At 49.2% G+C, this 14,121-nt stretch overlaps 1 protein-coding gene across 11 annotated transcripts in view; it reads left to right on the forward strand.

The window, feature by feature from the left end:
- The window catches only part of TCF4 (transcription factor 4), a 173,493-nt gene extending 159,791 nt beyond the window's left edge, over window positions 1-13,702 (forward strand). For 9 of the 11 annotated variants that reach the window (XM_032206712.1, XM_032206710.1, XM_032206711.1 and 6 more), the window contains 5 exons: window positions 32-235; window positions 9,307-9,442; window positions 9,943-10,105; window positions 12,300-12,529; window positions 12,933-13,702. In XM_032206712.1, the coding sequence (XP_032062603.1) occupies window positions 32-235; window positions 9,307-9,442; window positions 9,943-10,105; window positions 12,300-12,529; window positions 12,933-13,069 (870 nt within the window). In that variant the 3' untranslated portion in view covers window positions 13,070-13,702. The remainder of the gene's footprint in view (window positions 1-31; window positions 236-9,306; window positions 9,443-9,942; window positions 10,106-12,299; window positions 12,530-12,932) is intronic. The other 2 variants (XM_032206709.1, XM_032206719.1) reach the window with 1 other exon arrangement.
- The last annotated feature ends 419 nt before the right edge of the window (window positions 13,703-14,121 follow it).

The following is a 14,121-nucleotide window of genomic DNA, read 5'->3' on the forward strand; positions in this document are numbered from 1 at the left end:
GCTCTCGCTTTTCTTTCTCGCACGCCCACAGCAAAGCCGGATCGAGGACCGCCTGGAGAGGCTGGACGACGCCATCCACGTGCTGCGCAACCACGCCGTGGGGCCCGCCACCGCCATGCCGGGCGGCCACGCCGACATGCACGGCTTGATAGGGCCCTCGCACAACGGCGCCATGGCGGGCCTGGGCTCCGGCTACGGCACCGGCCTGCTCTCCGCCAACAGGCACTCGCTCATGGTAAGATCTGACAGAAAACGGGCCCGGGGGGAAGGACGAGGGGACGTGAGGGCTGCTTAATGTGTGAGCGTGAGGTGGCTGCGGGTCCCTTGCACGGCCGCCATTTGCCTTGCCCCTCCTGACGTGGAGCGGCGGGTGGAGGTGTGAAACCTCGGGGTTTATAAATCGGCTTTTCGTGCCCAGCCTGCACTATGTAGAGCCACTGCCCCACACCGGTCTGGAAATGCCTTTCCTTTCATGCTGTTAAGATTTCGGGAGCGTTGCGTTTCGTGTTCGGGAAGCTGGGGGCAGATCTTAGCGCAAGGCAGGCGGGGCTGGAGAAGGCTCAGAGAGCAGGAGCTAATCCTGGCTGTGTGTTACACTTGTGCTGAAATCCGGGGAGAGAAAGTGGCTCCGAGCCTGAGTCTGAGCTGTTCACACTCCGTGTGGCTTCGGTTTCACTCTGGATTAAGTGGCCCCTCTGTAGCATCGAGTGCTCGGTGCTCAGCAGCCTGCTCCTTCCTCGTGCTGCTGGCTCTTGCTTGTGTTACGGAGTCCCAGCTCCATCCCTGCTGCCATAATGCATAGTGTCAGGTCCGTGTGTCACCCTGACAAAAGCCTCTGACCCGTTCCGTGGTGTGCTGTTGGGATTTCCACTTCCACGGGGCCTTAAGTACACCCTTATGTCTCCAGGGTAAACGCCTTGCACTTGGAAAAGGAAATATCTGGCAGCTAAATTCCTTTCATGTGAAGGAAAACCATGTCTCCTCAATCTCTTTTTTTAAATATACTGAGGAAAACCATCTAACGCCATGTGTTCGGGTCCACAGACATCTGAAAGTCCCTCAGCGGACGTTAATGACAAACCAAGGGTCCTGTAGGAGGCTGGGCAGAGCCGAGCTAGATGTGTGATTCTCATCAGGATTAGAGGGCAAACTTTGTTACGCTTCGAAATTTCGTTCTCGAAATAGAGTTGCTTGTTCCACGCGGAATGGGAGAAAGGACCGAGGAGTCAGCTGGCAGCATTTTCAGATGGTTCGAGGTATTTAGGTTAATTAGGACAGGGGGAAAATATGTGGGAATGGGAAGGGACTTGACAGATCCACGGCCAGTTAGCTGCCGTGGCGTTGTGGGAGGACTAGGCTTGATCCCCGTCTCATCCCACATACTGAGGGTAAGGCCGAGCAGATTAGAAGAAAGAATTTCAATTAGCCATATACATCTTGGGCTCTATTCAATTTGGGAGGAGAGCATGTGCCTCTGTGAGGGTTGCCTGGAAATTTCTCTCCAGTGTGCATGAATCATTAAAATAAACAAATGGATGAACGAAGAAATAAATGAGACCTGCTGAACTGAACGGGAACATGAGAAAGGACACCAAGACTGATGGAATGACAGTATATGCCTTGAGTGTGGACTTATACACACACATACGTGTTTTTATGCCTTACCTGGAGTTGGTCTGTTTTGGTTTTCCCGTCTTAAAAAAGTGTAGGGGGATTAGGAGAAGTTCGGTGACAAACAGCGAGAGTGCTTGCAAGCACGGAAGGATTTTCGTGTGAAGGGAGATTGAACAGATTGTGGTGATTTTGTTTAGAAAGGAGATGAATAAGAGGAGACATAATAGAGGTACATCGAATAATGGATAGCATAGAGAAGGTAAATCTAGCTCTTCTATTCATCCTTCCTTATAATTAAAGAACAAGGGGACATTCAGTGAACCTGACAAAAAGAAATACTTTTTATTCAACACACAATGACCTGTGAAATTCATTGCTCCAAGATGTAATCAAGGCCAAATGTTCAGAAGCATTCCAAATAGGATTAGACATCATATGGAAAATGCAAACATTTAGAGTTTGATTTGACAGGATTCAGACAGGATTCCTCCTTTTTTTTTTTTTTCACAAGGAGAAAGAAAAAAAGAGAAAGAAAAACTTTGATGCCGGAGCGTGAGGCAAGTGCTCGGGGAAGGCAGGAGCTTCTTCTGGTGGCCAATTATTTGATAATTGCCGCGTCCTCCAGGCTGCTGCACGCTGGTGATGCCCCCAGTGCCGGGCTCTGTCGTGATAGTCAGTTAGGTGATTATAAATTAATTAGCCCCAGCGTTCCTGAGAGCCTTGCTTTATTCAGCACAGCCATTCCTGCGTCCCGTGGCTGTTCTCAGGCAGCCCAGATGAGCAGAGGGGCCGGCTCCGCACCCCCAGCACACCCCAGCACCCGCAGGGGCAAGATTTTGGGGGTCAACCTGGACCCCAAGGCCTTGCTGACTGAGATCTGCTGTCTCGAATAACCCATCCACCTCCTGCTTTCCCCCTCCGAGGAAAAGTGGGATTTCCAGATATTCTCACCCAAATACTCTTCACAGTTCTCCCCTTCGTATTTGTCCACACACAAGCTAAATATTAACCCATAGATTTTCAGCTCTGAGTGAAATAGTTTCAGGTTATTAAAATGTAACATCAGTTGCTGGAATCTAAGAAACTAAAATAAGTTTTTATTATTATTATTATTATTATTATTTATTTCTTATTGGGGCGGCTTTGTGATAGCCTCTGCTCCTCAAGAAATTAAACATTACTAGAAGTGACTCTGTGAGAGAAATACCATTAAAAGCCACAACTGAGCCTGTGCCATTTGCAGATTCCCCCCCAAAAAATGTTAAGTGTTAACTGAAAACGGCCTGGCAACAGGCTCCGAGAGGTAGAAAGATGCTTTTTCAGCAGCTCGGTTAAATCCATCTCCTTTCCCCTTCCCCAATAAAATTAGCATGAACCAGACATTGTTTTGCTCTCTGTGGCAGTTGCTGCGAATTCACAAAGGGAAATTCTAGATTGTAATTTAGCTTGGCCTCAGGTAATATGTTAAATACACTTGGGACACATATAATCTAAGATTTGAGTTTGTACAAAGCTATTTTTTCCTCCAGTGTTTAAACAATACTGCTTTTAATGAAGAAATCTGGCTTTATTAAAAGCCAGATCTGTGACTTACAACTGGTGCTGCATATCTGCTCTCAATCAAGAGAAAAGAGTTTAATTTTTGTAGCTTTGTTCGCTTTGCATATGTTAAACCGATGCAACATGCACCCAGGGCATCACTTCAGAGAGGGTTTGTTCCATAAATATGTGCTCCTCGCCTAACTACCAGATGTAGGTGAAGTGAGATGGAAGCAAACAACAACAACAACAACAAACAACAGGGCGGCGACGCGAAATGGAAGCGGTCGCGTCCCGCGTCGCAAAAATACGCTCAGATTTGGGGCTTTTGGAGAAATTCGCGTGTCCTGGCTTGGAAACGCGGATCCAGGGGGGCTCGCGCTGCTGTGGTTTCGGGGGCGAGCCTCTGTTTGTGTCTCCAAAAGCCTCTGTAAGATCAATAGGTGGGCACAGCAAGCAGGATGAGGGGAGTTGGAAGGCAGATACGGTGCTCTGAGGGCAGTGCTCCTTCTAAAAAACGAGCCGGGCACAAGTTCCCTGAAAAAACACCAGTCTGCTGAGCTCCCAAACAGCATTACTCACTGTCTGAAACCGTAACTTGCGCGAAGGAGGCAGGCCGGCTCATTTCTTTTGGAAAACTGGGCTGAATTTGGAAGCAAAACCAGAAGAACAAAGGAAATAGTTTGGGAGTGGAGTCAGGCTGAAGTTAGCCTTTGACCATTTGATACATTCCACGCTGAAAAGGAAGTCGAAAGGGGGAAAAAAAAAAAAAATCCCCCCCCCCCAAAAAAAAAAAAAAAAAATCAAGGAGGATACTGGTAATGTTTTCCACATTTGAATTTTAATACATGAAACAGGCTATAAAACGCTGGCCAGCTGCAGTAAATAAAGTAGCAGTGGGAGGTATGGACCGGAAACTTGTACAGAATGTGCTGGTGGAAATCTCCTTGCCCACCGTACACCTTCGGTCGCTGCCTTCGGCCCCGGGGGAACTCGAGCCCGGGGCTGGGATCCAGCAGCCCTGCCGTGCCCTGCACCCTCTCCCCAGACGAAAAAGAGGCAGGGGTAGGGCAGATGCTGCTCCCCCGTGGAAAATATGTGGACGGGGTGCTCCGTTTTCAGGGGAATTAGCCCAAATTTGCAGCTGCGAGCAGCGTCCTGCTGGCTACACAAACCCTTTGCCGCAGCGAGCTCTGACTTTCTTTCCCTCCCTAATTTTTTTTAGCAGCCTGGTAAGGATTTGAGCACTTGCTAATTTTGAGCAGGCCCCTTTCTACGCTCTCCTTTGGCTTGGGCGAGCGGCACACGTTTATCCACGCCATTTATAAACGAGCAAACGGGCTCCTCCGCTACCCCCAGAGGGGGCGCACGGCGAGGTGGGTCGGGCTGGGGGGGCGCACGGGGAAAAGGGGCGATCTCTCCTCCGGCAGGAGAGAAGCAGGTTCAGGTTTCCCGTCCCACAAGGGCCCCGCTTCGGCAAACACACGTGTGCGGAGCTTTATGGCCGCGGCTCGCCCCGCGGGGACCGGTGGTGAGCTTGAAATGAAGCACACGCACGAGCAGGGCCTGGAGACGTGGCAATTAAAAGGCAGGTAGAAAGCGAGCAGAAAACAACCCCGGACACCCATAAAGAAGCTGCCATCGACTGGCTGTGGATGTCGGCTTAAAAATCCGGGCGATGCTGGCTTTATTTCCGAGCCTCTCATAATATTTCTGCCCCCGGAATGGTTTTTACGGCACCAGGCGCGTGGCGAGGAGGTAAAAGCTCGGAGTTTTTGCGGGAGCTGCCCATCTCCAGCTCTCAAGGGCATGAGCTCAGCAGATATTTTCGGCTTTCCCCGCGAATTTCCTGGCTTTTCGGTAGTTCCTGTTATTTCAGGGGTTATGCAGCTCGGAGGGATTTTATTGGAACATTGCACATGAAATGGGAGCAGCCAGCGCCGAAACGCTAACTTTTACACGGGAATCTTCGCAGACACATGTTTCTTTTGTAGCAGGGCATGAAGGGATTGATTAAAATCATTATAAAACACAAACTGGTGCACATTCTTTTTCAGACAGTGCTTAGAAGTCCAGCAGCTCGCCTGCGAGCTTCACATGAGGGCCCACAGGAAGGGAGCATGCTCGTGTATATTTTTTTTACATCCACATTAAATTAACTTACGGAATTTTCCACCCCTAGGAATTAAAGTAGCAGCTCATGAAGTAACTCGGTTATGTCATTCATACATAAACAAAAAGAGGCAAGCAACTTGGCGGTGTTTAAAAGGCGAAATCTGGCTTTTGCTGGTGTTTTTTTTTTTTTCTTTTTTTCTTCTTTTTTCTGATTATCTTTTCATCTTCTCCATTCGCAGCGCCGCCGTAGCCGTCGCATCTGTTGTTTGTTTTGCCTCGCTGATGTTTTTTAGCTAACAGGTATCACGTACATCGAAAAAAATATATGTAAAATATCAAATAAAGGGGCAGAATGACCTTACCGGGATAAAATCTGCCACGACGGGCACCGGTGTAGGGTTTTTGAGGGAAGTTTTCTGCCTAATTGGCTGCCATGCCTGCCGCCCCACAAATTACGGCCTCCCTATCATATTTTGAAGCCATTTTTGAGGCTGTAAAGTTGGTTCTGGCCGATATTGAAGCGACACCTCCTTCTGGAGAACGCCGCCCTGGGCACAAGGGCTTCATTCATTCATTCCCCGGCAGCTAATTAGGCTCATTGTTCAAACCCCGTGATTCGGGGCTCGTCCACGCTCCGGCCCCGGGTTTCTCCTCGTTCCCATTATGGGACAGGCTTCCCAAAGTGCCAGGTCGATCAAGAAGAGTTCATATTCTTAATCCCATCCTCCAGGCCCCTTTCTATCTCCGGCTCCGAGAGCTGCAAGTTGTTTTGTTTTTTTTTTTTCCTCCAGAAAAAAAAAAAAATGAACTTTGCTGTTTTCCTGATTTAATGCCACTCCTAATGTCTCTCTCTCTCTTTTTTTTTTTTTTTTTATTATTATTAAATCCTTTCTTTTGGCTTTTGATCTTATTTATAGCCGAGCCACCGGTCATATGGAAGCTATTATTGTATAGCGTGGAGATGAAAGGCTGCGAGGCAGTTAAATAAGAGGGAATAATTGGGCCCAATAACGCACACGTACAGTGAGAGGCCGTTTGTGTCGGCGTGCCCCGCGCCGTTCCCTTTTTAATATCGCGCTGGGGCTTTCGAAGGGCTTTGCCCAAATCTGCTTCCCGTCAGCCTTATAAATTCTGACAATATTGAACACGTGTTAACATGCCTCACCTTCCAACTTTGCTGCCGCGTGTTTTTATTTGTCTAATCGGATAACACGGGGTCATCAGGTGGCAAAGCACAAAGCCCCGCTGCTCGCCGCGTCCCTTCCTTACAGGAGCTGCTTCGGAGCCGCCCCTCGCTCCGGAGCATCAGCCAGCAGGTGATCGCTCTTCCTTTTGTGCCACCGTGCTCAGAAAGTTCGTCCTTGCGCGAAGCTCAGCATGACAAGGGTTAACCCTAAGGATCAGGGCTTTGGGATCGGTTTCCCAAAACCCGAGGATCTTCCCAATTTGCCTGGCATCCACAGGTGAGCCCACAAGCGCCTCCAGCCCCTCCGCTTTCAGGAGGCAGAACCGCACGGTGCGTTCACAGCCGAGGTAACAGGGGAGCAGTGGTGGCTCTGGGTCATCACCCAGAGAGACAATATTCCCCTTTCCATGGACTATGTGTCTGAAAATCCCAGTATCGTGCTGTTCATCCGCTCTAACTACTGCTCCACAGCTCAATCGCGAGGTGCTGAGTGCTCCAGAGCGGATTTCCAAGCATTTCTTAAGAGCTTCCCATCCGCGATGGAGACGGAGATAGCGCAGGTAATCAGAAATGCGCACAGACCTGTGCAACCAGAAAAACCTGGCTGGGTGGCTTTCACCCTGCGGAAAAAGGAAAGCAGGAGGTAAAAGGAGACGAGCTCTAGCCTTCTTCCAGCGCTTGAAGAGTCGCAAAATGCTGGAAAAGACAAATCAAGATTTCAAAGAGGGCAGAGATTTGCACATCAACAGCACCGTGTGTACCTCCCGTGCGCGTTCCTGGCTTCGCTGTTGGTTTTGCTTTGTGTCTTCTTTCCACCCCGATCTGCTGAGTGCTGCAGTCGGGGCTGTTTGAGGAGATGGAAAGGAACCAAATATTAATAGGACTTCAAAGCGAGCCTGATTCTCCAAAGATAAGTATTATTTATAGGTCTGCCCTCCTGGGCTGGGGGGAACGATGCGTATCTTCGCTCCACCTCGGGGCAAGGCTGGTGCTTGGACGACAGACAAACCGGCGGCGCTGCTGGCTGCGGAGGGGGAGCGGGAAAGGCAGCGTTTGTGCGTCCCCAAAACGCGTGGACCTGGCTGCTTTCGGCCCCTGAGGTCTCACATGGGGCAGTTGTAGCTGATGGATCTCAAAACCCACAGCCCTTACGGATAACGACGTGACCGAAATTGTAGGATTAAAGTATCCGGGAGAATACCCCGTGGGAAGGCAGTGTCGGGCAGGGATAGTTCGTATCGGGCAGATGGGACACATGACGCTCACGGTGACCTTCTAGATCTCCTGAGAACCTAAAGGAGGAAAAAACTGAGGTTTTTTTAATTTTAATCAGAACTATTTTGAAAAAGATGAACAAAACTGTGTCGATACATCAGCGGTAGAGCGATGGTGACCTCGTGGCACCTGATTTAGCCTCGGAAGTCAACAGTTGAGTTAAAAAAACGCCCGTCCTGTTAGCCTTCTGTCGTGATTGCTGCTTCTGCCTCTTGATGTGATAAATAAGACTTCGTCCCCCAGCAGCCAGGCCCAGGAATCGAGATACCCGGGCTGTCTCGCCCCAAGCTGGCCCACCCAGCTCGAGGCATCTCACGGTGGCCGTGGTCATGCTGACTGCATGGGGGGTTCAATCACTCCAGATTGAAGGAAGGAGAAGTGCAGACCCCCCCAAGCCCACCCTCTTAACAAACCTCCCTTCCTTCAAACCGAGTCACGCCGGTCCCAGCCCTTCCTTAGCACCTCACGTTTCTAAAATCCCAGCGTCTCAGCGAGGAGAGTTTTTGTCGGTGCTCTTTTACACTTGCTTTCGGTTATTTGCATTTCGTCTAGTAGTAAAAGATTTTCTCAAGTTCCCCTTGGCAGGATTCCCTTTTATCTTCCCTACTGCGGTCTCGGCTCGCTGTTAACAATTATACCATATTATCTTGTAAGCCTGATGAGAAACATTCCTCCATCTTTCTTTATCTGCCCGAGCGCTTCACGTAGGGAGAAGAAAGAGAGATTTACAGCTGGCTGCTGGCTTCATCAGCCACGAAAACCCCTTTCACACCGCTTTTAGGGGAGGCGCACACCTGAGGAAGGCGGGAGCGTGTAGAAAATTTTCCTGCCTGTAGCTCTGGACACAGGGTACAGACAAATGGAGCTGTGCAGCTCCAACGTTGCCCTTTCTTGGCTTTTTTCTAGCTTTTTTTTGACAGTTTTGCTCGTTGGCTCTTCTCCTCAGCCTTGATTGAGGTGAGGAGTGGATGGGTTTCCAGCCCCGCTGATGGCACTGCCGGAGTGTTTCATAAAACCTTCACGGGGACGTTACCCGGAGCCAGACCCGCTGCCCCTTCGGCTTTGGGGCTCGGTGCTTCGTGAAATGGGGCTCATTTGGTCCCGGCTGCTTGGCCCCCGCTGTCAGAGCCTTCTCCGGGCTCTTCGGGACGGGGAGGAATGTCAGGCCCGCCGAGCCCGGCCCCGAAAAGCGAAGCGGGATGCCGAGTGGCAATTCCTGCAGGGTTTCCCGCCGGCAAGGGGGGAATTGCGAAGCCCGCAATTAAGCATATGGGCATGAAGCTAATTGTCAGATCTGTTGGCGGACATGATAGAAGACAGATGGGCGCCAAGCGGCGCGCTCGGCGAAGGCACCCCGGGAGACGCTTTGACGTTTTACCTGCCTGAGCTCGCTCGGCCTCCTGCGCGCCCGGCCGGGCTTCGGCTCCGCGGGCTCACGGCGCCCTCTGGCGAGGCACCCAGCCTCCCGACAGCACCCTAGGGCAGCGGCAGCACCCCAAGGCTGTAGGGTCGCAGCCCCCGTGGTCCCGTTGCGGGTTGTCGCCTCCTCTCACCGCCCTTTTCTCCTCTGTCTCCAGGTCGGCGCCCACCGCGAGGACGGGGTGAGCCTCCGCGGCAGCCACTCGCTCGTGCCAAACCAGGTGCCGGTGCCCCAGCTGCCCGTGCAGTCGGCCACCTCCCCGGACCTGAACCCGCCCCAGGACCCCTACAGGGGTGAGTACCGCCGGCAGCAGCCCCCTAACACGGGGATCAGACCCCACACCTCGATCCCGCGCATCGCAGAGTGATTGGGGCGGGAAGGGGGCCTTCACGGTTGCGGGGTGCGCGGCAAAAAGATGTGGATTTAAGGTGAAAGGCTGAATTTCCACCACAAGGCCTTTTTGCTCATTCATTGCAGCAGGGATACTTGGTGTATTTGGGGAGGAATGACATGTTAAAGATTTTTATTTTTTTTTTAAGATGAGGGAAAACCTAGGGAGTGATTGCAGCTAGGCGTCAGTGAACTATTCCTGAAGGCTGAGGAGCAGAACAAGACCTCAAAGCCATCACTGAAACCTGTTTTAGGGCCTTCACGCTTCGCTCAGTGCCAGTTATCTGGGGCTGCACACGCGGGTCACCCTTCAGTGGGCTGCAGGGACGGAGGATTTGGCCCCAGATCGCTCCCATGTTTGCGGAAGCAGCGTTTGACAGCTCCTCCGTGTGTTTTCTCCCAGGCATGCCAGCTGGACTGCAAGGGCAGAGCGTCTCTTCAGGGAGCTCCGAAATCAAATCCGACGACGAGGGAGACGAAAACCTCCAGGACACAAAATCTTCCGAGGACAAGAAACTAGAGGATGACAAGAAGGATATCAAATCAATTACTAGGTCAAGATCTAGGTAACAGTATATAATAGTGTCGCTTCATTTAATTCCTTTACTGGATTTTGATGAAGTGAACAGCACAGGAGGAAACTATGAGGTTTTTTCCTGGCAGGTAAAACCACAGCCTAAGTGGAACAGAACGGCTGTCCTGGCAGTACTGAGCACACTTCTGGTGCTTGTACTCCAGGACTTCCTCAAATTTGAACAATTCACAAATTTGGACCCCGACCAAGTTCTCCACAATCTCTAAAGAAATTATATTTTGCTAAAATGCGTGAATTATACTGCTATTCCTCTCTGCCCTTGCTTGCAAACGGGAATGCAGTACGGATTGGCATCTTGGTAAAAACGAGCCTGAAAGTCGAGCACACCTGCATCTGAACTAACAAAACATATTCTTTGCTTTTACCTTTCAAATAAATCCGTCGTACCTTGTCCTCAATTTCTGCAAGCCTCTGGAGCTGTCTAGGTTCAACTGGAAAATTTGGTGGCATTATTACAACAGATGAGGATCTGCCCCTCCTTTCGTTTCTGGAAGATGGGAAGGGCAGGAGGATTCTCTCCTCCTTCGAGGCTGAGATGCTTAGGAAAGGCAGGAGTGTATCGGGACTGCTGGTGGGACAAGGCTTGTTCTGCACATTATTTATACATTTTTGGAAAGCATTACTTAAATCCTAGCTGTATTGTATCATTTGGGAGCTCGTGGCCATGGTGAGCCTGAGCAATGTTTATGGGCACAGCAAACACAAACCACCTAACAAAGGACAGGCCTCAGCTGTCCCATTTATCCTAAATTTCCTCGTCTCACCTGCATCTCAGCACACCTGAGGTACAGCTCAGGAGTGCAGACACTCTTTAGCATCACTTGAGTGCCAAACTACCCGGCCAAATTGCAAATAAGGCTGAAATTCTGTTTTGTTGGAGGATTTTTTAAATGATTGCGCGTGGCCATGTCTTACTGCCTTTTCTCCTTCCGTGTCTGCTTGTCTGTGCAAAGGCTGAGACAAGGTAAGAAACATCTGAGCAGACATTTTGCCACGGAGAGAGCACCGAAATTCTGACCTCTCAAGCCTGCACACACTGATTTTTAAACTGTTAGTCGCATTCACATCTCTTTTGACGGGAGAAAAAATATGACACTTGAGATTCTCTCCGAATAAATGTGTTGGAGTAACCATAAGTGAGGCTTTCATGTCCGTTTCCAACCTGGTAAGAAGAAAGGAGCTTGATGCTGCTGTAAGGTGGTTGTAGTCCCTGTTAATTCAACAATTACACCGTCGCTTATGCATATTTATAGGTGCTTTGATGCTTTTGTAGGCTAACAGTTTTGCTTTTAACATGCTTGCAGCTCTAAAAGGTTACTCCCGATATTTAGTTATGTATCTAAATCCGTGTTGTTAGGGCTGCTGGAAATTTATGACTCTATTTGCATAACCAATTCAAATTACATAGTGGCAGTGACTCACCAGTTGATGTGTTTTCAATTTAAAATCATTATTTCATCTGGCTGGAAAGCCGTTTTTGTTGCAGAAATGATGCCCAAGTTCACCGTGGGGCTCTCTGCAGCCAGCAATTCCTCCCGTGGCCGTTTGCCCGCAGGCATTTCAGTGCCCGGGCTCTGCTCAGTGCCTGGTGGGCTGCCTGCCCCCACCAGCTGATAGCAGAGAAAGTTATTTTCTAAAGGACAGTCATGCTGGAGCTTCGTTATGTTTTGGTGTTTCTGCTTTGACCTTCTCTCTGGTCTTTGTCTGGGTCACCCGGAGACGGTCTGCTGGGGGGCCCCGTGCTCTATAACTTGAGCTGAGTAGATCTCAAGTCTTACATTCGGCACAGAAGAAAGTCACAGAAACATAAAAAGTGTCTCTCAAACATAAAAAGGGCTCTCAACATTTGTCACGACGTAACAAGCTGAGGTATTGAGCGTGAGAAAATATATTATTGAAGAAAAATCTCTAAAAAATAATCTCTAAATTCTCCAAAGTGTCTCCCTTGCAGAATGTAGAGGTTGGTAACAAACTTAATTCAGTGTGAAATTTAAGGGGATTGAATTTTGCCCAGGTTTGCTGGAAGAGGAACAGCAAACATCAATATCTTACAAGGTGTTTGACTGATTTGTAGCCCTGTTCTTGGCCAAATGCTGTTGCAAATCTTTTGACCCTGCTTGTTGCCCACACCATTAGAAGATGAGGTGTTCCTTTTTGTCTCCCAGCAATAACGACGACGAGGACCTGACACCCGAGCAGAAAGCCGAGCGAGAGAAGGAGAGGCGGATGGCCAACAACGCTCGGGAGCGCCTGCGCGTGCGCGACATCAACGAGGCGTTCAAGGAGTTGGGCCGGATGGTGCAGCTCCACCTGAAGAGCGACAAGCCCCAGACGAAGCTCCTGATTTTGCACCAGGCTGTGGCTGTCATCCTCAGCTTAGAGCAGCAAGTCAGAGGTGAGTGCCGCCCGAGTTTGGGGACGGCTGCCCAGGGGCACCCGGAGTCGCCGTGGGGCGCTTGTGTTCGCCCGTGGCTCTGGCACCGCAGGCGTTGGCGGCGATCCTCGGCGGTCTCGGTGCGTTTTGCATCCTTCAGCAAGCTCCAAATTCAATATTAAGCTTGGCTGCTCCTTCACAAAGCCCAAACACGAAGGGATTTGCAGCGGTTGTGTACCGAGTTGCGCTGCCTGCGTCCCAGCACTTGACCTGACCGGGCTGCATCATCCGCTTCAGCCCCCTCAATTCCTGCAGCCTGACTTCACCGAGTCACTGAGAATGTTTTCAACGCACGTGCAACGTCAAAGCCAGCCTGATAGAAAAACCTGAACGTTTCAAATCGTGTTTTGCTTCCTTTCCACAGAAAGAAACCTGAATCCTAAAGCAGCCTGTCTGAAAAGAAGGGAAGAAGAGAAAGTCTCTTCGGATCCTCCTCCACTTTCCCTGGCAGGACCCCACCCTGGGATGGGAGATGCCTCCAATCACATGGGACAGATGTAAAAAAAAAAAAAAAAAAGGCAAGTTTTGTTTGCAGCAGTGCCCAGGTGCCCTCCAAACACCCGGCCACGGGGAGTTCAGGCACAGAGAGCCCCCTGGGCTGCTGGGGGTGGGCAGGTGGGCGAGGGGCACCCTTTATAAACTGGCCATCAGGTCATCCTGCCAGCAGGCTTGATGCCAAAGCCACGTTCAGATCCTGTGTTTAGAGAGGATTTAGTGATGCGTATTCATCTGTCCTTGACTGATGTGGTTTTTTTTTCACTTCTTTCGCAGGTCCAAGTTGCCACATTTCTTCATTTAAACAAGAGACCACTTCCTTAACAGCTGTATTATCTTAAACCCACATAAACACTTCTCCTTAACCCCTTTTTTGTAATATAAGACAAGTCTGAGTAGTTAAGAATCACAGACGCAAGAGATTTCAGCATTCCCGAATTATTAAAAACAAGAAAAAAAACAAACAAACAAACAAAAAGTGCAACTTGAGGGACGACTCTCTTTAACATATCATGCAGAATGTCTAACGCAGTATGTTACGAGCTGTAAGTGCACAGCCTAGAGACTGAATGGCAATCTTCTCCACACTGTGGGACAATGCATTTGTGCCTAAACTTCTTTTGGAAAAAAAAAAAAAAATATAATTAATTTGTAAGTCTGAAAAAAAAAAAAAAATATTTAATTTAAAAATTGTAAACTTGCAATAATGAAAAAGTGTACTTCTGAAGAAAAAAATGAGCGTTTTTGTTGGTGTGCTAGACAGCTAGTGTTTATACTTACTGGATATTAAAAGGGAAGCTTTGCTGCCCAGATATTTACAAAACCAGCAAACGTCCTAATGAAAACTGAAGTGATGACATTAGCCATTCCTTAGGGTAGGAGGAACAGATGGATCTTATAGACCTATGACAAATATATATATATAAATATATATATAAATATATATTAAAAATTTAGTGAATATGGTAAGCTTTTGTTCATTTGTTTCAGACTTTTTTGCTCCTGTAAAAAAATAGTACTGATTAACTTTTTTAAAAAGAAGATTTTACTGTAAATAA

Source organism: Aythya fuligula, chromosome Z (assembly GCF_009819795.1).
Source record: "Aythya fuligula isolate bAytFul2 chromosome Z, bAytFul2.pri, whole genome shotgun sequence".
Classification (NCBI taxonomy): Eukaryota; Metazoa; Chordata; class Aves; order Anseriformes; family Anatidae; genus Aythya; species Aythya fuligula.